The following is a 27,849-nucleotide window of genomic DNA, read 5'->3' as shown; positions in this document are numbered from 1 at the left end:
AATATTAATCTTATCTGATTCAACGGTCATCATAAAACCACGTGGCATCATCCAAATTTGTCTTCAACCTCAATTCATGACATATGTCAACTCCTAATTGAGTCCAAAGAGCCCAAATTTAATGATTTGGAATTTCGTCATTAATTTAGTAAATGATGTGGGTGATTGGTCTAAAATTTCTGATTCAACAAATGCCCCTCTTGAGATTTATGCACATAAATAGGTGGATGAATCTCGAAAAATATAAGGTTGGAATCAAAATCCAAATATATTTGTTCTTGAATTTGACCTCAATTGATGTGTCAGTCAAACTATGAATTTAGTACATAAATTTAACCTGAATTTGGGATAAAATTTGGAATATCCCAAATTTACGAAAAATTTTGAGCTTTGTCCCATTTGGATTTAAGATAAAATTTGGGATATGCCGAAATTTGAATAAAAGATCAATTGAGATTTTTTTTTTCCCTTATCCGCAATTTATTTTGATCAAAGATAAAAACTCAATAGGATACTTCAATTTGGAATATGGCCAAATTTTAATTTGAGATTTTATCCTAATAATTTGGCTAAAAGTCTGGTGATTTAGTGATTTAGATTTGGGATTAAATTTGGAATATGCCTCAAATTTTAATTTGAGATTTTATCATTAATAATTTGGTTTGAGGATAAAAGTTGATTTGAATTTGGGATAAAATTTGGAATATGCCCAAATTTTAATTTGAGATTTACAGTTGAATCTCAAGGTTGAACAATTTGATTTTGAATAAAATTTGGAATACGGCCAAATTTTAATTTGGGATTTTATCCACAATTTAAATTTGATTTTGAATAAAATTTGGAATATGTCCAAATCTTAGTTAAAGGTAAATTTAAGAACAAAATCTAATAACATCAAATTAGATACGAAATTTGTTTAATTTAATTAGAAAAAAAATCTAATATTTTGAATCGAATCTTTATTTGATTTGGATTTTCTAATTTGTTATGGAACCTAGGACACCAAACCCCTCCATTATCATCATCCCCTCCTCTTCTTCTAATCTTTCATCTCTCTCATTTTCTTCTTCTTCTTTCGTTTTTTTAAAGAAAATTTCGTATTTTTTTCTTTTTTTCTTCTTCTTTTTTTTTTTTTCTTTCTTTTTTTTTTACTTGCCCCCTTACTTTTTTTTTTTTTTTTTTTGCGTAGGTTTACTAACTTGTCCCCTTTTACTAAGCTAAAGCGCAACTCAAGGGAGTACAACCGCATCTTTTGTAGGATGAACTTCGTATGGTTTATCTACTATATGCCTGTTCATGCATCCTGATCGTCATGGGAGGGGCCCAGCAAGGCTTACAGCTCTCACATACTTTCACCCTAGGGAGGATCCTGATAAGGTCTACCTTGTAGCACCGTTCGCATATCATGATCGTCATGGAATGGGCTCTGCAAGACTTACAACTCTCCCATGCTTTCACCGTAGGGAGGATCCCGATAAGGTCTATCTTGTAGCACCGTTCGCATATCCTGATCGTCATGGGAGGGGCCCTGCAAGGCTTACAACTCTCCCATGCTTTCACCCTAGGGAGGATCCTGATAAGGTCTGCCTTGTAGCACCGTTCGCATATCCTGATCGTCATGGGAGGGGCCCTGCAAGGCTTACAACTCTCCTATGCTTTCACCCTAAGGAGGATCTCGATAAGGTCTACCTTGTAGAACCATTCGCATATCCTGATCGTCATGGGAGGGGCCCTGCAAGGCTTACAACTCTCCCATTCACCCTAGGGAGGATCCCGATAAGGTCTACCTTGTAGCACCATTCGCATATCCTGATCGTTATGGGAGGGGCCTTACAAGGCTTACAACTCTCCCATGCTTTCACCCTAGGGAGGATCCTGATAAGGTCTACCTTGTTATGTTACTCCTTGATCAAAATTTGAAGATAAGAGAAATATGCCATCGAGTATTGAAGATGAGACAGATATGGCATCAAACTTTGAAGATGAGAAGAATATGCCATCAAGCTTTTGATCGAAATCAGGTTGGCTAGAGTCGATCTCGTGTACAAGGTGAAGCCGGATGGACCAGAGTTGTCCTCGCATTTGAGGTAGAGCTTGGCAAACCAAACTTGATCTCGCATATGAGTAGAACCACACCCACATTTTTTTAGAGGAAGCGAAGCTACACCAATTTTGGAGAAGGGGTGAAGTTGTACCAATATTTTGGAGAGGAAACGAAACCGCACCACGACTTTGAAGATGGAGTGAAGCTGCATCATCAGTTTAGAGATGAAGTGAAACCGCGCCATCAGTTCGGAGATGAAACGAAGCCACGCTGTGACTTTGGAGATGAAGTGAAGCCACGCCAACATTTTGGAGAGGAAACAAAACCGCACCACGACTTTGGAGATAAAGCGAAACTGCGCCAATATTTTGGAGATGAAGTGAAGCCGCGCTATCAGTTTGGAGATGAAATAAAGCCACGCCAGACTTTGAAGATGAAGCGAACCACGCCAGACTTTGGAGTGAAGCGAAGCTGCGTCATGATTTTGTAGACCGGATCATTGAAGATGGAGCCAAGCCATGTACACCGACCTTGAACTTGAAGATGGAGAAGCATCGACGGGACCTTCACGTTTGACAAAGCATCGAAAAATCTCCCTGACGAAGCATCGATGAATCTTCACATTGAGCTTGACTTCTCAACTTTGAGCGTGAAGATGGCATCACAAAACCTCCAGACTTGAGCATGAAGATAAAGCATCGATGAAGCCTCTAAACTTGAAGATGGAGGAGCATTGATGAAAGCTCTGAACTTGAAGATTAAAGAGCATTGAAGTTTGATTTTAAAGAGGACGCGAAGCGCATTCCAAGTGTGTGCCTTTTATTTACTATGCTTGCTCTTTACGAGGGATGAACATCTTCAATCCATTGTGTTGCCTCCAATAGGAATGAACATCTTCAATCTGGAGTGTCATTCTTTAACGGGGATGACCAACATCAATCTTGTAGTATCATACTTAGGTGGTTGTGGTACCTTTTCTGATGGACTAAACTCAAATTTCTTTAAGTTTCCTTCGTACCTTTAAAGAAAGGGATCAAATCATGACGTAGTTCAAGTTTTTTTCTTTTTTTTAACTGGACTAAACTTGAAGTTTCTTTCAAGCTGCCTACATACCCTTCTTAATGATAGGGATCAAGTCATAATGTAGTTCAAAAAGAATTCCTTTTATGCGCGACTGAACTTAAATTTCTTTAAGTTGCCTATGTACTCTTTATAATGACAGGGATCAAGTCGTAACGTAGTTCATACAAAGGTTTTTTTTTAAGCGTAAAACTTCTTGAGAAACGTGTCGTTGATTGGGTCAATTCTTAGCCCACCTTGATCAACTATCTTGTACGCTCTTTTTGTGTAGGCTTCTTTGACGACATAGGGCCCATCCCATTTAGGTGTAAACTTATTCCCCGTATGTCTTGTCGTGATAATTGATCTCCTTATGGCGAGCACTAGATCACCAACTTGAAAGGACCGAGGCTTTACATATTTATCGAAGGCTTTAGACATTCACGCCTGGTAACATTCCAGCGCTTGTTGAGCTTCTAATCGTTTTTCATCCAGTGCTTCCAACTCATGGAGCCGCACTTTGGCATTGTCCTCTGTAGTCAGCCCTTCTTGTACCGCTATTCTTAGCGATGAAATTTCTCTTTCCAAATGAAGGACAACTTCTACCCCATAAACAAGAGAGTACGAGGTGACTTCTGTAGAGGTACGGTGAGTGGTGCGATAAGCCCACAACACTTCACCGATCTTCTCCTGCCAATCTTTCTTCGACTTGGAAACAATTTTCTTCAGCAGGTTGCATAATGTCTTGTTAAATGCCTCAGCCAATCCATTTGCGGTGGCATTATATATGGATGACTTGTACTGCTTAAATTTGAATTTTTCACACAACCTGTTCATCAAACTGTTGGAGAATTTTCTTCCGTTATCCGTCACAATCCGATGGGTAATACCGTACCGTTAAATGATATGAGTGGGGATAAAATCCACCACGTTTTCTTTCTTAGCTTTCCTTAGCGCGATAGCCTCAGCCCATCTTGAGAAGTAATCAATGGTTGCAAGGATGTAGGAGTGTCCTGCTGATGACTTAGATGTTATAAGACCGACCAGATCAAGCCCCCATGTTTCGAAAGGCCACCAGGCTATGGTTGGATGTAGAGGCTCAGGAGGTTGATGAATGAAATTGGCGTGATATTGACAGGCTTTACACTTCTTTGCATAATCCATCGAGTCCTGGATCATTCCCGGCCAATAATAACCCATTCTTTTCAGCTGGAACTGTAGCTTTGGTCCAGCTTGATGCGCGCCACATACGCCTAAGTGTGCTTCCTCCAAAGCCTTCACTGACTCTTCTTTACTGAGGCATCAAAGGAAAAGTCCTTCAAGGGATCGACAATATAGGACCCCTTTGTAGTAAATGAAATGCGCGGCCTTCCTTCGAAACTCAGTTATACGGCGGGGGTCATCCGAGAGCCTTCCATGCTCAAGGTAATCTATGATGAGTTGCCGCCAGTCTTCCTCGTCGGCTAGGTAGACTGATATCGCATTCGTTTCCCCATATGCAGTCCCAACCGAAGGTACAACCCATCTCCGCCAAAGCGATATATTAAGGGGCACATTATCCAGGTCCGTTAAGGCAGTGGCTAGGTTTGCCAAGGCATCCGCTTTCTTGTTCTCCGTCCGCAGGACATGTTCCAACGTCACACTTTCAAACTTTTCCATCAACTGGAGAGCATAAGTGAAATAGGGTTTCAAGTCATCATGCTTCACCTCGTATTGGCATAAGAGTTGACTGATTATCAACTTTGAGTCACCGAAGATCTCTATACAAGCTACTCTAATCTCTAAGGCCATTTGGAGATCAATTATCAAGGTTTGGTATTCAGCAACGTTGTTTGAGCATAACTCGACAAGTGCAAAGCTATAAGGCAGCATGTTCTTTTCTAGCAAAATAAGGACCATACCTGCCCCTGCACCACTTTTCTGTGCCACGCCGTCAAAGAACATGACCCACCGCCCTGAGGTTTCTGTGAAGAGAAATTCGTCATCTGGCAAGTCTTCACTTAACTCCCAATCTGATGAAACTGGGTGATCTGCCAGGAAGTCGGCCAATGTCTGCTCTTTAACTGCCCTTTACGGTACATAAACAATGTCGTACTGTTGAAGCATGATTGCCCATTTAGCTAAACGTCCCAAGATGATCGGCCTGGATAGAACATACTTGATGGGGTCGGCTTTCGCAATTAAGTGGAATGTGAAGGCCTGCATGTAATGCCTCAACTTATCTATGGCAAAGAAGAGCACAAGGCACGTCTTCCCTATAGGGGAATAATTGATCTCGGCTCCATTCAGGGTTCTACTCAAGTAATAGAGAGCGCGTTCTTTTCCCTTTTTTCTTTTTTGTGCTAATAGTGCCCCCAGTGATCTCTCTTGCGCTGCAATGTATAGTATCAACGGCTTGCCTGCTACTGGGGCTCCTAAGGTAGGAGGGCTGATCAGGTACCTCTTTATACTATAGAAAGCATTCTGGCAGGGCTTAATGCACAGAAATTGGAAGTCAATTTTTACTCGACAACCAAAATCCCGTGGACGCATTATGCGATGCATGTTCCTAAGATATGCATTGATAGTCATGCGTCGATGGTCATGCGTTGGAATGAAAATTGCGTTAACGAATGTATGTGATGACCATGCATCCTACCACAAGTTTTCTTACGTTCACGCCAAGTATAACATGAACGCAAGTTTCTCGGGTAATCCGAGGTCGAACATAGGGACTTGTAACTATATGTTTGTGATGATGTGCATGCGTCAGTTGAATAAAAGAATGAAGGGGATGTTGCTATGTTAATCCTACTCCTACTCCTATCTATCAGACAACGCAATGATAATATGCATGAAAAGTAGAGATGCGACAAACTTTGACATGAAATAAATGTATGAGAAATAGATAAAATGCAGAGATGTTTTCATTGTAACTCTTAAGAGTGACCGTAAGGGCAACCCTAGTCAACGCAAACTAATGCAATTATGCAACACTCATACAATAGTAAACCACCTCTCGGTGCGAATGCTATGGCTTCTAATACTAGAAGGCATGCGATGTATGTGCAGAGGTGTCTATAGGGCCTACACATAAGCCTCTAATTCTTGTCTATGCGATGATACACAAACAAGGCGACCACATATCATCATTCCTATTCCTATGGTGCAGTGTTGACAAATAGAGCTTATTTCTAAGTCCCTGTCTCTTGCTTATGTTGATCTAATCTCGTTTTCTCGAGTCTAGATTCTAACTTAGCTCTCTCGAGTCATTACGTTCTTTCTTTAGATTCTCTCTTGAGTAGCTCTAAAATGGTGTTGGGCACAACATAAGATGAGACAAACGCATGAACTTATTGACGCAAGATTGTTACTATTCCTAGTGAACAACGCATACCTTGAATAATGCATCCAATCACTTACCCTCTTGGGCAGTTGATTATTACTGACTTCACTCATAGACAAGCAATGCGTTAGCCTATAGACAGGCATTCCCGCAGCTTTACACTAAGCAAATAAGGTTACTCATCCACTCACGCAATGCATACCTCTCGGTAGGTTGCTACATACTTCATATCCCTAATCCACATGACTAAGTCTGCAATACCCAAGCAATCTCACTAAGTGTTGCAATGAAAGTAAAGATGCTAAGTAAAGAAGATGAAGATGGAGTCGAAGGAACAGAGAAATACATTGAAAACACATTGTGTTAATTTCTTAATTCCAAAATGTTATACAATACAATATAAGAAAAGAAAGGAAAATAAATGATCGGCTGGAAGCAAAGATTTGCTTTCAGCGGATGTGCGTCAAGGCTGCCAGTGGTGCCATGGATGGGTGGAGGAGCTGACTCTCTCGAGATCTAGCTCCGGTCGAAGGCTCCGATCGTCAATCGGAATGGATGAAGGAGGTGAAGAACTCTCGGCCATCTTCTCACGCAGTTTGTCTGGATCACAAGGATCTGCCCTAGGAAAACCTCAGGTGAAAACCTTGGATTCCACCTTGGGCGAAAACCCTAGATAAAATGAATTTCAGCTCATCGGCTTCTATTTATAGAGCTTGGATTGCGACAACATTAATTGGACTGCTCTGAGTATGACGTTCGGCGCGTTCGTCTTTTCTGAACCACTGCCACCAATGGCGTGGTAGGTGAAATGTCAACATCAGCTTTGGATTTTCTCAAGGTAGATGCGTTAATGCGTTCATTCCTCTTACCTTGCGTTGATGCGTTCATTCCTCTTACCTTGCGTTGATCCCATTAAAATATGTTGTCGCATAGCCGCAATCATTCAGTGGCCGCATTCGCTTAACACCGCAACTTTACATGATGACCGCAATCACTTGACGAGCGCAACTCCCATGCAATGGACACATACGGCTGATTACCACAACATCCATGCGTTGATCGATGCATTTGCCTTGCGATGAAGCGTTTCTCCGCATGCGATGGTCCGGTTTCCGCGTTTGCGTTCATTTTCTGCATTGGTTACAAAAATAGAACATTGAACGCATAATTAACACAAAGTAATGGGTTAGTTGAGATTCGACATGCTGATCGACGCAAACTCTTTTTCTCATGAATTTCTAGCATGATCGACGCAATTTCTGCCTAACAACCTTCATAATTCTAAGTAAAAGGACTAAGATGGCATGCATTTCTGCATGTCATCACAGGCCTCATCCCATTCGAATTCCTCACCCTTTCTCATCAGTCTTTGAAAGGGTTGACACCGCCCCGCCAGGTTAGAAATAAACCTCCGGATGTAGGCCAGACGTCCCTGCAAACTTCTCAACTCATGTAGATTTCATGATTTTGGCATCTTCTGGATAGCATCAATCTTTGATTGGTCTATCTCTATCCCTTGATGTCTCACAACAAAGCCCATAAACTTTCCTAAAGTTACGTCGAACGCACATTTGAGGGGGTTCATCTTTAACTGGTACTTTCGAAGGTGATCGAACATGGTTCTTAGATCTTTCAAATGGCCCTTTCATCGCTTGGTCTTGACCACAAGGTCATCCACATAGCATTCCACGTGTTTATGTAACATGTCACCAAACACCTTCTGTATGGCACGTTGATAAGTAGCGTCGGCGTTTTTCAACCCGAAGGGCATTACCTTGTAGCAATACATCCCTTTTAGGGTTCGAAATGTCGTCATTTTCTCGTCTGCGAGGGTCATTCGTATCTAGTTATACCTAGAAGATCCATCCATGAAGGATAAGGCTTCATGTCCTATTGTCGCATCGACCATGAACTCTGTGATGGGCAATGGAAAATCGTCTTTCGGACATGCGCTATTTAGGTCGCGAAAGTCTATGCAGACACGAAGTTGTCCATTCTTTTTTCTAACAGGGACAATGTTGGCTATCCATGTTGGATATTAAACTTCATAAATGAACCTAGCCTCGATCAACTTATTGACCTCAACCTCAAACTGGGGGATAAGTTCTGGTCGAAAGCATCGTTGAGCCTGCTTAACGAGCCGACACCCCTGTTTGATCGCGAGATGGTGGACTGCTACTTTTGGATCTAGTCCTGGCATCTTTTTGTATGACCAGGCGAAAACATCCCTGCATTCGGTGAGCAAACTCATGTATTCATCATTTTCCCCTTCCGAAAGGGACATACTGATGAAAGTCGTACGCGGTTCTTCTATGGTGCCCAAATTCACCTCTTTTAGCTCGTCCAACGTGGGTTGACCACCGTCCTCTAGACCTTGCAGAGCGTCCTCCACTTCCTCTTCAGTCATACCTTCTTTAGATTCTTCGATGATGGTGATGTGGTGGCACAAAGTTTCTTCTTCCTCCTGCTCTAAATTTCCATTTTGAGGATTAGTAAAAACGATGTCACGCCTCTTTACTTTGAGCGTGCCTTCACTTGTGTTTAGAGTAACAAAGTTCTTTCTCTTCATACGTGAGGGGACGGTACTACAGATTTCTCCATTATTTCTTGCCTCTTCTGATGGCTTCTTTTCCGATGACGATTCAACATTTTTAAGGTCGATTCGCCGCCAGGTGGACGCTGGGTTATCGGCCCCCTCTTTCTTATAGTCATTTCGGGGGCGTCAGCGCAGGCTTTTCACTTCATCTTTGTCTTACCAGGGACATATTGGTCAAAGGGATCTTCAGCCCTCTCGTGCTTCAGGCGATCAAAAACAGGAGTGCAGGGTTTTCCTTCGCTCTCCTTTAGAACTGCGCCTAGTCTCCTGAAAGCCAATGGTCGTTCCACCACGGGCGATTGACAGATGATTTCCTAATTTCTTTCATTCGGCAGAGTCAACCTTCAAAAAACTGAACGTCAAATAACTCTGGGAATAATATGTGGGGTTCCCCTTTGTGCTTCTGTCATGCTTAACCTCTCAAAGACCAAGGCACGTGCAGTCGACGGTCTAATTCGGTCGAAGGCTGAGGCTCTTTTATCTTTGCCCTTCTTTTCTCCTGCATCATCGACTTCTTCTGCAGTGATATGATTGCTATTGGCCACTTTCCCCTTCGCCTTTCTGATTATGTGAATTGGCTCTGACAGCTCATATCTGAGTCCCGCCCTCGACGTGGGTATAGCGTGTCCTTCTTGCAAAGGCTTCTTCTGGGTCTGCGAGAGTCAGTGTTGCTCATAAATCTTCAAACTCATGAACTCAGTGAGAGTTGTGAAGTCATAGCCCGCCTTCGCCAATAGCTTGTAAGCCTTAGGATCGAATCCGTCTTTAGTTCGCCTCTCGGGCAGCTTTAACCCCGTCACTTCCGCCTCCGGCTTGTGGATTTCCTGCTTTATTATCGACATGAGGGGTGTGACGAAACTCTCCTTTAGAATTTCTATGTCGTCGACCTGCAAACCTTTTGAGCATTCCGTAAAAGGTGATTCACCCTTTTTTCGTCTCGACAAAGGGACATAGCGCAAAATTAGAGGTTTTAAGCCTTTTTCGCCCCTCACCACGGGTGTTTCTCCAATGTCGACGGATGTTCTACTCTCTTTTCGGTTGGAGGCTTATACCTTACTACCCGCCCCTTTCTCTGTCTATTGGTGACCTCGACCAGGATCCACCTACTTTCTTTGCCAGCAAGTTCTCTGTCGGCATGGTCTTATCGAAATTCTCGCTCTTTAGGTAAAACTTTGCATCTACGAAGTGAGATTCAGCTTCGAAAAATGGATTAGAATCTGCTTCAACCTTCTTAATCCCGTCTTGGTAAAACTTGAAACATTGATGTAGTGTCGATGTAATCACACCATTCCCATGAGTCCAAGGGTGTCCCAATAGCAGCTTGTAGGTGGTCTTTGAGTCTATCACATGAAACAACACGTCGGCCTTCAGATCGCCAATGAGGAGCTCCAAGTGTATCATGCCTATCGCCCTTTGGCTGCCTTGATTGAAACCTTGAATTACTAATTTTTTGTTTGATAACTCTTCCATGAGTATGCCCAATTGTTTCATAGTCGTCATAGGCATTATATTGACGGCAGATCCGTTGTCGATGAGGATTCGACCCATTCTCTATTCTCGAATGTATCCAGAGACGTACAAAGGTCTATTATGCAATTTGGATACCAATAGCAGATCTTCGTCTAAGAAGCCTATGGATGTGCAATACGAGGCATAAGCATGTGCTGCAGAGGTCGATGCACCAGATGCGTTAGATTCTAACAGTGCCTCAATAAGGGTTGTCTTAGCTTCTCGCGGGAGTGAGAGCAGGTCGTCTATGTTGAATGGTGACGAACCCTTTGATTCTCTTGTCGACTTTAATGGGCGTGGAATAGGATCTTCTTCTTTCATGGTACTGACAGCATGACATGCAGCAGCCTCTGGCATCTCATCTGAACCCCAATTGCAGAAGTTCTTCGGGAGGAAATCTACTAACGTCATCTGTCGTCTGAGATGAGGAACATTCTCGTCTCTCTCGTTAACAGCTTTGGGCCTCCAAGCCTTCTTTCTACCCTTCCTTTTTTGTGTCTTACTCCCTTCGTAGCTTCTATGAAAGCGTAACTCTTTTTGGGTAGAGTTCAGTCTTTCCTTCTTACGGCGCGCCACAAGGATCCAGCCTTCGTTATTGTCATCATCAATGCGCTCTCCTCCATTTTAAGGATCTGCAGCTTAGACCTCCTGTTGAAACCGCACTACCACAGGTTCGAAGGTCCCAAACTGAACCGAGCTCTCCCTTCTTTCATAATATATGATTGGTGCCGCCACGCTTGGAGTTACCGTCACCGCAGCATGATTCGTTTGGATCACCTCGTCTAGATCCAGCTCTATTTTCCTCTCACGGGCCAATTTGAGGATCAATTCCTTCAGTACAAAACAATTTTCAACTGAGTGGCTAACGACCCTGTGATACATGCAATAGGTGGGATCGTCCACTTTGTCGGCCTATTTCGATCGTTTACATTCTGGTAGCTGGATAAGGTGGTTCTCTAGTAATTTCTCAAGCATATCCGCAACGTCAGAGTCGGGGAATGAGTAGACTTTTTCTTGTCGTTCCTTCAAGGTTAGGCGACGTCTTTCACCTCCTTCGTCTTTCTTTTCTTTCTTCTTCTTTTTGCCTTTCGAGTAGAACTTCAACGGGATCGTATTAACGACCATTGATTCCTTTGTGGCAGCTTTCACAATTTTCTCGATGCTCTTCACCTCCTTCTTGTCTTTCTTCGGTTCGTGGCTCAGGAAGTCCCTCGTTCCTCTGTTGGCGATACTTAGCTCCATGTCATGAATGCGACTCGCTAATTCTTCAAAGGTACGGGGCTTTATTCCCTGAAGGATGTAGAGGAGTTCTCAATGCATACCCTATGTACACATTTCTACAGCATATAATTCGGTGAGTCGATCTTTGCAATCCAGACTCAGAACTTTCCATCGGTTGATATAATCGATGACTGGCTCCCCTTTCCATTGTTTGGCATTTGTCAGCTTTATCATACTGACGGTGTGCCTAATGCTGTAGAAGCGATTCAAGAATTCTCTTTCAAGTTTCTCCCAGTTGTCAATCACTTTAGGCTCTAAGTTTGTGTACCAGTCAAAAGCATTTTCTTTTCGGGTTCTGACGAACTGTTTGACTAGTAGATCTCCCTTTGTTCCCACATTCTTGCATGTTTCTATGAAGTAGGCGATATGTTGCTTTGGGTTTCCCTTTCCGTCGAATTGTTGGAACTTTGGGGGTTGGTACCCTACAGGCATTCTCAGATTGTCGATTGTCTGGGTATATGGCTTGGAATACATGAAGGAAGTTTGAGTCGACCCTCCATATTGAGCTCTTATGGAGGTCATGATCATGTCTTGCAGTTGTTGGACCGACAGAGAGGCCACTGAGTCTGACTCTTGCCATTGGTTTTCTTGATGCACGGTCTTCTCCTTGTCAGTTGCTTTGACCGTGGGTGCTTGGATTGATTCAGTAGCCTCTCAGACTCCATTTATTCTCTCAGGACAGCGATCTCATGGTCTCGCTCCTCAACGACTTTCATCAGAAAGTTTATCTTCCTTTCCATTTCTATCATGGCTGCTTCTGCCGTCACATCTACCATCATAACAGAGATCACATCTGGCGGTGAATCTCTTTTCGGCTTGCTGGAGGCGGAAATAAAGTTGTCAAACAGGGTGTTTTCCTTGATGACAACTGCCCCTTATGGGGATTTCATCATTTGCCTCAAGATGTGGGCGATGAGGGAGCTCTGCTCTTGCTTCTGCATGACTTCTCTTGAACAGTTGCGGGTAACAGGTCCCATGTATGAGCCATTTGTGGAGAAAGCCTTGGATGCCATCTTCTTAGGTGTCATTTGCCTTGTTTGGATGCTGAGAGAGAGATGAGAGGTAGAGTTGTCTCACCAGGCGTGCCAATTTATTCACACGAGGCTTCTGGAGAAACTTGTTTCATGGAGTTAAACTTGAGTTGGTGTTGATATTGAAGTTGGTTTGATGCAATGTGGTTTGATCTCTAATACTTGATTCCTCTGATTCTCTCTTAGTTGGGTGAATGCACTTGACTTGAAGAAGAAAAGTACCGAACGTTCTTGAAGTAGAAGTCATGGAAGAGTCTTTGTGTCTTCAAAGGTCTTGTGTCTTCTAGGAGTGAAGCTTCAAGAGTCTTAGGAGTCTTCTGCTTGTTGATGAATTCTCTGGGCTCTCTGAATGTAGAAAATTCTTGTATCTTCTAAGAACTTCAGTCTTCAGAATGCTTGTATCTTCAAAGGACTTCAGTCTTCAGAATGCTTGCATCTTCAAAGGACCTCAATCTTCATAATGCTTGTATCTTCGAAGGATTTCAGTCTTCAGGTGTGATCAGCTTCAGGAGTCAAGGAGTCTTCTGATTGTAGAGAATTCCCTATAAGCTCTATGGAGTATAGAATTGTTGACCCCTCCAAATGAGGAGAGTTTCTCTATTTATAGAGTTCACAGGTGGGCTTGAGCTTGGTTGATCCATGAGCCTAGCCTTTGGGCCCAATTAGTTGAACTTGGGTTGGTTGGTCTATGGGTTTGGCCTTTAGGTCCAATTAATCGGATTTAGGCCTGATTTGACATTTGGGTCTAATTCAACCTATTTTTGGGCTTAGTTGGACTTTGACCCAAACAATAATATCAAATTGGGTCAAATTAATCTTATCTGATTCAACGTTCATGATAAAACAACGTGGCGTCATCGAAATTTATCTTTAACTTCAATTTAAGACATATGTCAACTCTTAATTGAGCCCAAATTTAATGATTTGGAATTTCGTCATTAATTTAGTAAAAGACGTGGCAACTTTTGATTGGTCTAAAAATTCTCATTCAACAACAGGGTAGCGTTGCAATGCTACGTATTTTGACAGAAAAATGAAAAACGTGTGTGCCTCACACATGCAGCTTTCCAATGCTCTCAATAGCGTTGCAAACGCTACGGGTTTTTACGAAAAAATTGTGCGCTCTTCAACAGCGTTGCAACGCTCTTTTAGTAGCTTTGCGATGCTATCAGACATATTTAAAAGAAGTTCCAGCAGATTTAGTTGATTTTATTTTAAATACACTCGAAATCTTCATGGTTTTTCACTTCTCTTTGATGCATATTTGTTATTCCATCAATGTTGAAGAGATTTTTCATTGAGATAAGTAGATTTGAGGCATGAACTTTCAAACCTAGGGCTTAATCTTGATTTTCTTATTTAGATTGGGTTTAAGTCTTGGTTTTCTTGGTTTGATTAGGCTTAATCTTGATTTTCTTGTTTAGATTAGGCTTAATCTTGTTTAGATTAGATTTAATTCTTGACTTTCTTGGTTTGAGGCATGAAGTTTCAAAGTTAGGGCTTGATTTTCTTGGTTTGAGGCATGAACTTTTAAAGTTAGTGCTTGATTTTTTTGGTTTGAGGCTTGAATTTTCAAAGTTTGGGTTTAATCTCTCATGTATATTCTTGAATATCATACTAAACTCTTGGTTCATATTGTTCTTGAATGAGATTGAATTTTAGAGAATTTGCCAAAATTGGGAATGCCACTTTGCCAAAGTTATGGCTTTAATTTTAGAGAACTTGGAAGAACCTTCCACTTTTCTTTAATTAAATGCTTGTTAAAGTTAGATATGTCAATGTGTCTAATGAAAATCCTCATGTCCAATTTCCTTCAAATTGGACATAGTCCTGAATTTTGATCGAACCAGTATATTTTTTCGATATCATTCTCATTTTTCTTCTCTTCATTATTTTCTATTTTATAATTGTTAACCTTTTTTACTCTAACCTGTGAAGTGGGAGTTTAAGATATAATTTAGTTTCTGCACTTATTTATATCTCGTATAAATTCTTAACAATTACTTGTCGGCAATGTGTAGTTGCACTAAAGACTAGAAGTTGTTATTTTGCACATTATTTGATTTTAGGCACGAGCTCTAGTTTCCATCTCAATATTAGTATACCAATTGAGATATATGCAAAACATAAATTATACCCAATACACTATTGATATATGATTGATATACAAAATATAAAGTACATTAGATATATTATTGACATATGGAATTTAAAGTATATCATATATACTATAGTTATACTATTGATATACAAAATAAAAATATCAATTAATTGACTCATGTACACAAAATATAAATTGATATATAACAAAAAGAATATTTAAATCAAATATAAAAAACTTTTCTATATTTTAAAATCTTAAATCCTAAAGGTATGTTGGGTTCACAATTCAGATTTTATTTTATGTTTTTAAATTCACTAAATTCAGCGAATATATGTTTGGCAAACAATCCAAATTCTGTTTCTGAAAACTGTTTTCACATTGTCTTATCTAAATAGTGCAAAATCTGAAAACAACATTTTTATGTTTTCTTTGTATCCAGAATTTGAATTTTAAAATTTAAAATGCAAAATTATATTAAATAAAGATAAAATTATTTTAAAATATAATATATCATGTTATAAACTCAATTCAATTTTTTAAAAAAATTACAATATGTAATTTTTTATAAATTAAATTAGGTTAAACTCCAAGTTTTGTCCCTATGATTTGGATGAAGTTAGTCCATATGATTTTAAAATTTAGATTTTAGTTCCTATTAATATAACTTCATATATAGCACCTATGGTTTGTTAAATCCTCTCAAATAGTTCCTACCATAAGGACTATTTATTATGAAGCTCTTATCAAATTATAGGAAGTAAATTCTAAGTACAAACCATAAGTACTAAATTTCAACTTACTCCAAATCATATGGACTAAAATTTCAATTTTTTATAAATTTTATTATATTATAAAACAATAATTATATAATTTTGTTAACGAAAAACATATTCATAAATAAATTAATAACAATTTATTGTCAACTAATATTTAATGAGTAAATACAACTAGTTCACAATTTTTTAAATTAGAATTTGATTTATGAATTCTTCTACAAAACACATATCTGAAAATATGAAATAGAACTTTGTTTTGATTTAATCCTTTGTTTTTAAATTTCTGTTTTTAGATTTTCTAGTAAACATAACCTAATAGTTTTAATAACAAAACATAGAAACTCAAGTGTTTATAGATTTAATTTTCAAAAAATACCAAAATTAAAGTCCAAATAGACTAAAATGATGGTCCCTCAATTTCTTAATATATTCCTCGTTATCAAATTTCACATCCCAAGAAAATAATACAATCAATAAGAAATTTTGATAGGAATGTAAAGGCAATAATATATGAGTAATAATTAGGTGTAGTCTAGGCTACTCCTAATTAGTTGTAGTCTAGGCTACACCTCGTCTATATGCTCCTCACATTTTTACCACAAATATATATATATATATATTGAAAAGAATTATTTTTTAAAAAAATAAAAATACCACTATTGGACTATACTTGGATGCACCACCAAGTTTTTCTCATAATATATAAGAATAACAACAAATGATTGATTCACAAAGTCATCTTTATAAATCCCATTGACCTTCACGTAGAGCTCCAACAATGGCTACCATTAATTCCTCCGACGAAGAACACCAACACTTTGCTTACGCTATGCAGCTGGCTTCCTCACTGGTGTTGTCGATGAATCTCCAAGCAGCGTTCGAGCTCGATGTGTTTGAGATCTTGGCGAGGGCTGGCCATGGGGTCGAGCTCTCTCCAACAAAGATAGCAGCTGAGATAACCACTACAAACCCAGATGCAGCATCGATGATTGATCGGATCTTGAGGCTTCTGGCGAGCCATTCAGTGGTGGGTTGTTCTGTGGCCACCGACCAACGTGGGAATTTGCAGAGACTGTATAGTCTCAACTCGGTTTCTAAGTTTTACGTTCGAAATGAAGATGGAGTGTCGTTGGGTCCTATGATATCCTTGACTCAAGATAAAGTCTTTCTTGATAGCTGGTTTTCCTCTTCTCTTTCTCTTTCTAATTTTTATCTTTCACTTTTAAATTTCTAGTTCTTTTCTCATTACATCCAACATTTTATCATAATATTAAAAAAAAAAAAAAATGCAATGTCTGAGTTACTCACATCTTTTTTTAACTTACTCTGATTTTAAATTACAATTTGTCATGTGATAAAATTTTCTTTATTCTTTTTCTTTTTTTATATGGTTAGAGTGGAGTGTAAAAAGATGGGTGCAGTTCATAATCTATAAAGTATTATTGTTCGAATTTTAAATAAATTATAACGATTTTGGTGTATTAGATAAATGAGAACTATATAATTCAATTACAAGTCCATAGTCCACAAAATGTTTGGTTTGTATTTATTATCTAGCTTTAATTTTTAGAAGTGTAGAGTAGGTATTTTAAGTTTCATTAAATAAAAAACCGCAATGAATTTATCTTTATGGGCATCGGGATAAGTAAGGAAGATTTGAAGAAATAAGTTTAAGCTCTAACTACAAGTTTATGTTGATGATAATTTTATAAAGAGACTAAATAAACATAAATATGAAACAAAAGTTTTGATCCCATTTAATAAAAAAATGAGCACTTACTTTTGGAACATTTTACATATTATAATGCAAACAACACATGTTAGGAGCGAGTTGAAGAACGCTATTGTAGAAGGTGGAATTCCTTTCAATAGGGCACATGGGGGAGCGCATGCCTTTGAGTATCTTAGTATGGATCCAAGATTGAACAAAATTTTCAATACTGCAATGTCGAATCATGCTACGATGGTGGTGAAAAAGATTGTTGAGTCCTACAGAGGCTTTGAAAACATTAAGCAACTAGTTGATGTTGGTGGTGGCTTAGGGGTCACCCTTCAAATCATTACCTCTACATACCCTTCAATCAAAGGCATCAACTTTGACTTGCCTCATGTCATTCAATATGCCCCAATTTATCAAGGTATGCATGTCTTTTAGAAATCTCAATTATTTTTAAGTCTTTAAATAAATTTTTTCTCTAAACTTATCTTCCTTAGATGTATAAGAACAATGATGAAGTACACTCATACTTCTCCTCCTTTGCACACAAAGTAGTAATAATAATAATTTTGCCTCAATTGATATTTAATATCAGGTCACTTGAATTATACTTATGTTGTCTCAGTACTTTTTTTTTTTTTTAAAAATTTGCTTTTAAAATTCACTATAGTTTCAACTATTTTAGTTTTTTTTTTTTTTTTTTTTGTAAAAAGATAGTTTCTACTTTCATATTTGATCAAGGGACAAAATTTTCTAACTAGTTGATTTGCTTGGATAATCAGCATATATGACTTTTTGATCTACCCATATTCCCATGTTAACCATTGGCTTTTGAATTTACTAGATCAATCCTTCTAGTTTATTGATCTTCTGGGATCGATTTTCTAGCTTGTTGATCTTCTTCGGTTAGCCTTTGACTATTGATCTTATTAGATTGATCTTCTACTTTGTCTTCTTAAATTAGTTTTTGACTTGTTGATCTAGCTACTAGGATCAAACCTATGGTTAATTGATTTCTTATATCAACCATTATTAGCTTTATTACTATTGGCCTTCCTAACGTGGATTAGCTTTTTTGTATGTTGATCTTCTTACTCGATCTTATGGTTTGTTGATATATATTATTTTTTAAAAAAATAGTTTTTTCTTAAGTCAATTCAAACGGGTCCACTAAAAGAAAAACCACCTTTCTTGATGTTTGCAATTTTAAATACTTGACGTTTTTATGAAAAAAATGTCAAGAAATAGGTGATTGTAAAGAGAAAAAAAAGTCAAATTGATTTTAAAAAGCGGGAGTTGTGCCCTGGAAAATACAGTACTTGACGTTTTAAAATTGTCAAGTTCAATTAATGGATTCTTGACGTTTTAAAAACGTCAAGAATTATAGAATATACAGGGAAACATTGCAACGCTACGTATTTTGACGGAAAAATGAAAAATGTGTACCCCTCACGCACGTAGCATTGCAATGCTCTCAATAGCGTTGCAACACTATGGGTTTTCACGAAAAAATTGTGTGCTCTTCAACAGCATTGCAACGCTCTTTTAGTAGCTTTGCGACGCTATCAGGCAGATTTAAAAGAAGTTCCAGCGGATTTAGTCGATTTTATTCCAAATACACTCGAAATCTTCTTGGTTTTTCACTTCCCTTTGATGCATATTTGTTATTCCATCAATCTTGAAGAGATTCTTCATTGAGATAAGTAGATTTGAGGCATGAACTTTCAAAGTTAGGGCTTAATCTTGATTTTCTTATTTAGATAAGTCTTGATTTTCTTGGTTTGATTAGGCTTAATCTTGATTTTGTTGTTTAGATTAGGCTTAATCTTGTTTAGATTATGTTTAATTCTTTACTTTCTTAGTTTGAGGCATGGAGTTTCAAAGTTAGGGCTTGATTTTCTTGGTTTGAGGCATGAACTTTCAAAGTTAGGGCTTGATTTTTTTGGTTTGAGGCTTGAACTTTCAAAGTTAGGGTTTAATCTCTCATGGATATTCTTGAATCTCATAATAAACTCTTGGTTCATATTGTTCTTGAATGAGGTTGAATTTTAGAGAACTTGCCAAAGTTGGAATTGCCACTTTTCCAAAGATAGGACTTTAATTTTAGAGAACTTAGAAGAACTTGCCACTTTTCTGTAATTAAATGCTTGCCAAAGTTAGATATGTCAATGTTTCTAATTTGCTAGGGCTTTATGAACTAAGTAATGCTTTGTCAAACTTTGGTTCAATTTGTAGTTATTAGAATTAATATATGTTTAGCACATTAGAGCACATGCACAAATCTATTACTATTGACCTTCCTAACTTATTAATCTTTATGGATTAGCTTTTTAGTTTGTTGATCTTCTTAATCGACCTTATGGCTTGTTGATCTTTTTGGATCGAACTTCTGATTGGTTGAAAAAGCTTGTTTATCTTCCTAAAGAATGAACTCTCATCTGTTGAAGTTTTGTTTACTTCAAATATCTTCAACTTGCCTTCAAATCCTCAAAGAGATTCTTGATTTTTTTGAAGCGTCATGAAATCCAGTCTTGAAAGAGCACTCAAAGTTCAAAGCAACTTTGTCCATAGAATCTTCTGACTTTTGGAAATTTTCTCTAAATTCAATGAGTTTTGAATCTTCACTCCTTCAGAGAGTCTTCAATCTTCAGATCAACTTTTGAACTTCAAAAAATTTCCAAGATGCAAAGTTGAATATTGTTCTAGTCCAGGGTCTAAATTGCATCACTTATATTAAAATTCAAAGTTGAATACTGGCTCTATTTTTACCTACATACATGGTTAAAAATGAACTTTTCTCTTCTTATTAATCACATTTTGATTTAGTTTATTGATTCTTGATTATATTACATTTTCCATCACTAAATTTTGGGTATAATTTCTATATGGTCCTAGGTTTCTAAATGTTATGCATTCGGTCCTTAAGTTTTGATTTCGGTTTCAATGTAGTCCCTAAGTTTCAAAAAGTTACAATTTTACCCTTGAGATTTGAGTTTTATTACAATTTGGTTCCTAGATTTAAAGATTTTACATTTTTAACATTGTGTTTTCACTAAACATTCACTTTCAATCATTAATGTCAATGTCTGTTAATTAATTTAATATAATTAAGAAGTGAAATTTTAGATTCAATTTTTAAAATGTGATGAAAAATAGTGAAACTTAATTAATTATAATTCGTTTAATTATTTTAAATTTATTAACATACATTAACACTAAATATGAAAAATGAGTATTTAGTGAAAAATCAAGCTTAAAAATATAAATCTTGAAATCATGGACCAAATTGAAACCAAAGTCAAATGTCAAGGGTAAAATTGTATCATTTTTAAACCTAGAGACTAAATTGAAACCAAATTCAAAACATAAGGACTAAATGTGTAATATTTTTAAACTTAGGGACCAAATAAAAATTAGACCCAAAACCTGGGACAAAAAAGATATTTTTCCTAAAATTAATATATCCATTGCCCTTTTTTTTAGAAAAATATTCATGAGCATGTTACTCATTTGGTTGTTTCATCATCATCATTTAATTTAAAAGTTTATCTATTAGGATAATTTTAAAGCATGTTTGCTTTTCTTTTTCCTTCCTAATATTCAATTAAATCATTTTAATTAAAGCTATTTGAAGACATAAATTTTATTATGTTTTAGGTGTAGAACATGTGGGAGGAGATATGTTTGAAAACGTTCCAAAAGGAGATGCGATTTTCATGAAGGTTAGTTTTTTTATGTGTCTAATGTATGAAGCGTATTTAATTGAAATGTTTCACAATCACTTAAAATAGTTTTTAAAGTGTATTTTAACAATTTTGATCAAAAGTGTTTAGATAAAAATGATTTTTTTAAAAAATATATTTTTTTCATAAGTCAATTCAAACGGGTCCTAAATGATTATCGAACTGCTTAAACCTTTATATTTTTTACACCCAATTTATGAGGGTTAACTTATACTTAGTTTAAAAGAGACGTTTGTATCGAATTTGATCCTTGAACTTTAAATATTTATTCTATTGGATCCTTTTATCATTCTTAACCTTAAGCTTGAACAAATATCATCTTCATTATGGCATCAATTGTTTGACATAAAGTGATGTGTGGCTTCGGAAATGTTTATTAATATATTGACATTGGATATGTATTAATATAATTGTTATATTAATTATCCATGTTTCTCATGTCTTATTTTTAAGAAATATGTTCAAAATTGGGTACAAATTTTAGAAACAACCAACTTAGGCAGTGTTTATACTTTCAAATTTAATATTTCAATCTAATTACCCTATCAAATTATAAAACAAAACCTATAAATAATTGTACTCTATACTTTTAGGGAATAATCTCATATTATTTAATTAGACTATAGACAAATAAGAAACCTTAATCTAGGGAATGTAAAATTACAATAAAGGACAACTATATATAATAATATAAATACATATTATAACACTCTCCCTCATATTGGAGCAAATATGTCAACCATATTTAGCTTGTTGCATAGGTAGCTTATTCATGCTCTATTTATAGCTTTAGTAAGGATATCTCTGAATTGTTCTTCAATCTTCACACATCTAGGAGATATCAATCCTTCTTGTATTTTTTCGCGAATAAAATGACAACTACTTCAATATATTTATTTCATTCATGAAACATTGGGCTTGATGCAATATAAAGTGTAGCTTGATTATCACACCATAATTTAGCTACAGTAACATTGAAATCCATCTCAGATGAAAGTTGGTGTATCCATACTATTTCACACAGATTGTGTCTAGCTTTATATTTTGACTCAACACTCGAAAAAGATACTACATTATATTTCTTACTTTTCCATGGCATTAAGTTTCCTCCTATAAAAATACAATAATCAAAGGTCGATCTCCTATCTTCTTGAGATCCAGCCCAATTAGCATCTAGAAAACATTCAACTCTTATATGACCATGATCTTTATATAAGATTCCACATCTAGCTACAATTTTTAAATAATAGAGAATTTATTCTACTGCAGTCTAATGATCCACTGTAGGAGAAAACATAAACCAACTCACAATTGACAATACTCACAGAATAAGCAATCTGGTCGTGTCACTGTTAAATACTTCAACTTTTCAACTAGTCTTCAATATCTCTCAAGATCTTTAAATAATTCTCCTTCTTTAGTAAGTTGCAAATTTGGTATCATATGAGTACTACATGGTTTGACTCCTAATTTTCCAGTCTCAGATAACAGATCAAGTACATATTTCCTTTGTGACAGATAAATACCTTTCTTGCTTCTCATTACTTTAATATCCAAGAAATACTTCAATTGCCCCAAATCTTTAGTATGAAATTGACCCTGAAGGAAAGTCTTGAGAGAAGATATATGTTATATATTATTTTTCAATGATAACGATATTATCATCGTATACAAGAAGCAAGGTAATACTATTGTAAGATCATCAATTGAATACAGAATGACCAGACGTACTTTTCTTCATACCAAAACATTTGAGTGTTTGACTAAACCTACCAAACAATGCACGAGAATTCTTTTTCAATCCATAAAAATATTTTTTAAGGTGACACACCTTATCACTCTCCCCCTGAGCAACAAACCTAGGTGGTTGCTCCATATAAACTTCCTCCTGAAGTCACCATGCAGAAAAGAATTTTTAATGTCGAGTTGATACAAAGGCCAATTGTGAGTAGTAGTGTAACGACTCGACTCCATAGGACTCAAGCTAGATCGTTACTATACACATGCATGCATAGAATTTAAAATGATACATTTTTCATAGCGAAATAAATGCTAAATAAGTAAAGTCAAATAAAAGATTTTCATTAAAATTAAATAAAAGTCAAATAACAGGGTACCTATAAATCATAATTAGAAATTTAATGAGTCTAGAAAACTGTAAAAGTTTGGAAACGAATATTAATCAGTAAGTTTCAAACATGAAGACTGAAAGTGGAAAAACATGAAAAAAAAATCTAAACATCATGAGTGGAAGCAAAAAACTGGTCCCAGTGGCTCGATCACGGATTCCGCTTGTCATTCGTCAGCGCATCCTTACTCTTGCCTGAAACATAAACATGAGAAATGGTGAGTATAAAATACTCAGTAAGTAACCCCACTACCGAGGTCAGGCTAAGCGTTTATGTCCAATAAATGCAATATGAACTAAAACTCTCTATTAGTCGGACCTGAAGATTTCCCTTACATGGCTCACTCCTCTTTTTCTTTTCTTTCCCCTAGAGTGCACCTCTTATGTGCACCTTAGGTTCTTTCTATGATTATAGGGATGTGAACCTCTTTCGTACACATGGTTATACATACACCTCTTTCGTATACACATAAGCCACTGAATGTGTACCTCTTACGTACACATGGTTATGCACACCTCTTTCATATACACATAATCCACTTAATGTGTACCTCTTTCGTACACATGGTTATGTACACACATCTTTCGTACAAACATAACCCACTGAGTGTGTACCTCTTTCGTACACATGGTTATGTATACACATCTTTCGTACACACATAACCCACTGAGTGTGTACCTCTTTCGTACACATGGTTATGTATACACCTCTTTCGTATACACATAACCTACTGAGTGTGTACCTCTTTCGCATACCTAGATCCTCTCTATGAATGTAGGGATGCATACCTCTTTCATACACATGGTTATGTATAACCTCTTTCGTCTACACATAACCCACTGAGTGTGCACATGTTATGTACACCCTAGTACCCTCTAGGTATGTATCACTTCCATACACACCAGCCCTAGTACATCTCTTTCATGTACTAGCGCCCTGGACATGCATCATTTTCATGCAGTCAAATAATCTGGAAAAGAAAAGAGGTTGCATCTAACTTCATATTACATATACCATTCACATAATCATGAGTCCTCTAAAATGTCTTCCTCAAGGTCATGTTAATTAATTTAATCTAGTTTTAATGGATCAACTCTAGTACATCACTTTCATGCACTAACTCATGTAAAAAATTAAACATTCGAAATTTCATAATACATCATATAGCCTACACTTTCATAATAAATCATATAAATATGTACATCAATAAATGCTCCAACTTTCATCTAGCTTTAAGACATTCCAATAGTAGTGTCGCTTAACTCATAATTTAGGATCATGCTCAATCGTACTTTTAATGTCTCACAAAATTTTAAATCATGCTCATAAATTAACATGCTTCAGGCATATTATCACATGCTCATATATCTTTTTTAAACAGTCCATTAAATCTCAGAACAATCAAAATTATCCTTGTAACTAGTCTTAAAATCCTCAAAATAAATCGTAAAGTTATCATCCGGCACAAAGGCGGTTCCAATAGTAAGATTATTTACCTAAAACTACACCTAAGTGACTTAATCTTTCTCCTAACTTAGATGAATCTTGAACCAAGCCCAAAGTGTAGTTTGTTCCAAAACTACCTTCAATCTCTCAAACTAGCGTCCGACTGGTCTGAAGGATCTTCATGCATGAGGAAGAAGAAGATGGGTGTGAGAGGGTTTCAACGCACCTTTTCCAAAGATCTTTAATATATATATATATTCTTACTTTCTATTTCTTTAACCCTTTAGCCAACTCCAATTCCATATATATAGATATATTTATTTTCCTTTCCTCCATAACCCATCAAAAATATCTATATATATAATATATTCTTTCCTTTTCTTTTCTTAAATTTCAAAACCCATATATATTCTTTCCTTGATAAATATATCACATCAAATTCAAATCTTTCACCTCTTCTCCAATTAATTAAATAAACCTCAAAATAAATTCACCAACATTAAATCACTTCTTTTCAAAAATTCTAAATCCCAAAAATTAAATTAAACTTTCCAAATTAACTTAAATCCGAATTTACAAATTTTTTTTAGATACTTGATCTAAATAAATTCTAAATAACCAATTATCTTCTCTAATTCTGTAATTAAATTTTGGATCCAAACTCCAAAATTAAAGAGAGTAAATTTTAAAACCACAATTCCCTTTTTTTCCTCTTAAATTTCAATTCCTTTAAAAAAAAAAAAACTCCAACTTCCTCAAAAATCAAAATTTTTTATCCAAATAATTCAATTATCCCTTCCAATTTAAATCTCTACATAAAAGAATCCACATTAACCAATAAAACCTCTTCAATTATAACAGTGTGATCCATAATTCTAAAGATTAGAAAAAAAAAACTAGAACTCAATAATTTGTGATAATTAACTTAAAATTTCCTAAAACTTGGGATGTTACAAGTAGCCATAGAAAGAAATAGTCGAATGGAAGTTAATTTTGCAACAGGAGAAAATGTATCAGAATAATTAGTCCCACAGATTTGGACATAACCTTTGGCAACAAAACAAACTTTCAACTAAGCCACTATTTTGTCAGGATTGACCTTTATAGCAAAAACCCATTTACACCCAATAACCTTCTTTCCTACTGGATGCAAGACTAAATCCCAAATACAATTTTAAAAAATCATAACAGTTATATTTTCTCACTGAGCTTGTTAAACTTTAACATCTAGGCTAAAAGGTAATAATAAAATAAGTTCGGCAACTGTCTTCTTAAATCTCATAAAATAACTTGTAAGAGATTCTGCTTTCTTTTTTGTTCGAAAAAATTGCATACAAATTTCAAACATTCGATGGACATGTTCTTATCCAGAGTATAGAAATTCTACGAATTTTGAAAAGTTTCTTCACAGAATTACAATGATCTACCAAATCCTCGACCTCACTCTTAATGGAATTCTTAATCTGAAGATAGAGTCGCGCGTCATTAAGAAGCCAACCCTTTTTCTTGTTGTCTTTTGGTGGATCCTCAATTACACGATCATCCATAAGTATTATATAAATAAAATTGAATCGTTCGACACCAATCATAGTAATTATATTCATTTCACTTGTGTTTTATTATCTTCAATGCTAGGAGAAGTGTATTAAATACTACCATAATCTCATCCATCATGAACTAACACACAATACCTAAATCTCACGAGTGGAATGAAAGCAAATTAGAATCGAAATCAAGATCAACCCAAGAGCAAAACAGCCCAAATTATTAAAAAAGAAACCAATCGTAAACCCTAAAAACAAAAGGATATTTTTTAAACAACCTCACATCTAAGTAGATTTTGATGGAGTCAAAGCACAAATGAACCGAAAATTAGGATTTGAGACGAACCCAATCGACAACAGCTCAAATGTGCCTCCCACGCACTCCCACACGTCGGCACGTGGCAAAGGAGACAGAACCTTTCGGCAGTGCGTGAGGCTCACACACGGCATTTCTGGCGACGGAGAAGATAGACCACAATAGAAGACAACGACGTTCCTCCTAGTTTGGGCCGTGTTGACAAACGATCACTCAAATTTCATGACCCAAATGCAAACCCTAACTTTGTGAGAACTGCAAACTCTAACGTAACTGTCAAACGAATATTCTAAATCCTAGACAACTCTGTTAACATGTACTCTGTACTTTTAGGGAATAATCTCACATTATTTAATCAGACTAATGATACATATATATAGACAAATAAGAAACACTAATCTAGGGAATGTAAAATTACAATAAAGGACAACTATACATAATAACATAAATACATATTATAACAATGATTAGCAAAAAGATAAAAACAAGAAACAAGAAACAATTATCAATTAAGTTGAATTTTGTTTAGCAATATTATAATAATACTTGCTAACTATATAATGAATCAACAGTATATACTTCATGATTGGAGCGATGAACATTGTATAAAGTTATTGAACAACTGCCAAGCAGCCATGCCAGAGACTGGGAAGGTAATTATAGTGGAATCGGTGCTTCCAACAATTCATGAAACCACAGCTACAATGAAGAGCATTGGACAAATGGACATCATTATGATGACTCAAAATCCAGGAGGAAAAGAGAGAACTCAAGATGAATTCAAAGCCCTTGCAACCAAGGCTGGATTTAAGCACATCACATTCAACTGCATTGTGTTTAATCTGTGGGTCATGGAGTTCTCTAAATGAAACTATGTTTTAAAATTAATGTCATTTTAAAAACATGTCAATCTAGTACTTCTTCAACTTGGAATAAGATAAAAAAAAAACACTTTAGTGTCCTTATTACTATTGGTTTCAATAAAATTCTAAACATTTCGTTGTTGTTCTTCAAATTTGTAATAAGAAAATCAAAACCTACACTTTAGTTCTTACTGCTATATTAGAATGTAAATCCAACGACTATATATTCTTTCTTTTATACATTTTATATAAAAACTGAGCTCCCAGCATGCAATCAAAATACATAGAAAAGAAAAACAAATAGGCTGTACTCATCTTTTTCTTCAAGAACAACAATGAGATTTGCATTTGAGAGAAAGGGAAAGC

At 36.4% G+C, this 27,849-nt stretch overlaps 2 protein-coding genes across 2 annotated transcripts; one reads left to right on the top strand and one right to left on the bottom strand.

Annotated features, from left to right (window-relative positions):
* Nucleotides 1-3,544: 3,544 nt before the first annotated feature.
* LOC150032421 (uncharacterized) lies at nt 3,545-4,282 on the bottom strand. Its single transcript, XM_090306898.1, has 2 exons — nt 4,031-4,282; nt 3,545-3,904 (listed from the first exon to the last, which is right to left on the bottom strand). Exons 1-2 carry the CDS (start codon nt 4,280-4,282, stop codon nt 3,545-3,547), a joined length of 612 nt encoding a protein of 203 aa, XP_090163024.1.
* A 12,221-nt stretch (nt 4,283-16,503) lies between these two features.
* LOC120090551 (cathecol O-methyltransferase 1-like) lies at nt 16,504-27,585 on the top strand. The gene is made up of 4 exons (XM_090307281.1): nt 16,504-16,904; nt 17,550-17,863; nt 21,100-21,164; nt 27,193-27,585. The coding sequence occupies exons 1-4, from the start codon at nt 16,504-16,506 to the stop codon at nt 27,487-27,489; spliced, it is 1,077 nt and encodes a 358-aa protein (XP_090163407.1). The 3' UTR covers nt 27,490-27,585.
* The last annotated feature ends 264 nt before the right edge of the window (nt 27,586-27,849 follow it).

Source organism: Benincasa hispida, chromosome 11, assembly GCF_027475165.1.
Source record: "Benincasa hispida cultivar pf3 chromosome 11, pf3_genome.v1.1, whole genome shotgun sequence".
NCBI classification, from domain to species: Eukaryota; Viridiplantae; Streptophyta; class Magnoliopsida; order Cucurbitales; family Cucurbitaceae; genus Benincasa; species Benincasa hispida.
Note: the sequence above shows the minus strand (reverse complement) of the source record. Positions and strands in the feature narration are given on the sequence as shown.

Coding starts and splice junctions, on each gene's coding strand:
- LOC150032421 (XM_090306898.1), bottom strand. CDS start 4,282: ATGATCCAGGACTCGATGGATTATGCAAAGAAGTGTAAAGCCTGTCAA. Junction 3,905..4,030: donor AAGCTAAGAAAGAAAACGTG/GTGGATTTTATC, acceptor AAATTTAAGCAG/TACAAGTCATCCATATATAA.
- LOC120090551 (XM_090307281.1), top strand. CDS start 16,504: ATGGCTACCATTAATTCCTCCGACGAAGAACACCAACACTTTGCTTAC. Junction 16,905..17,549: donor AAAGTCTTTCTTGATAGCTG/GTTTTCCTCTTC, acceptor AACACATGTTAG/GAGCGAGTTGAAGAACGCTA. Junction 17,864..21,099: donor ATATGCCCCAATTTATCAAG/GTATGCATGTCT, acceptor ATTATGTTTTAG/GTGTAGAACATGTGGGAGGA.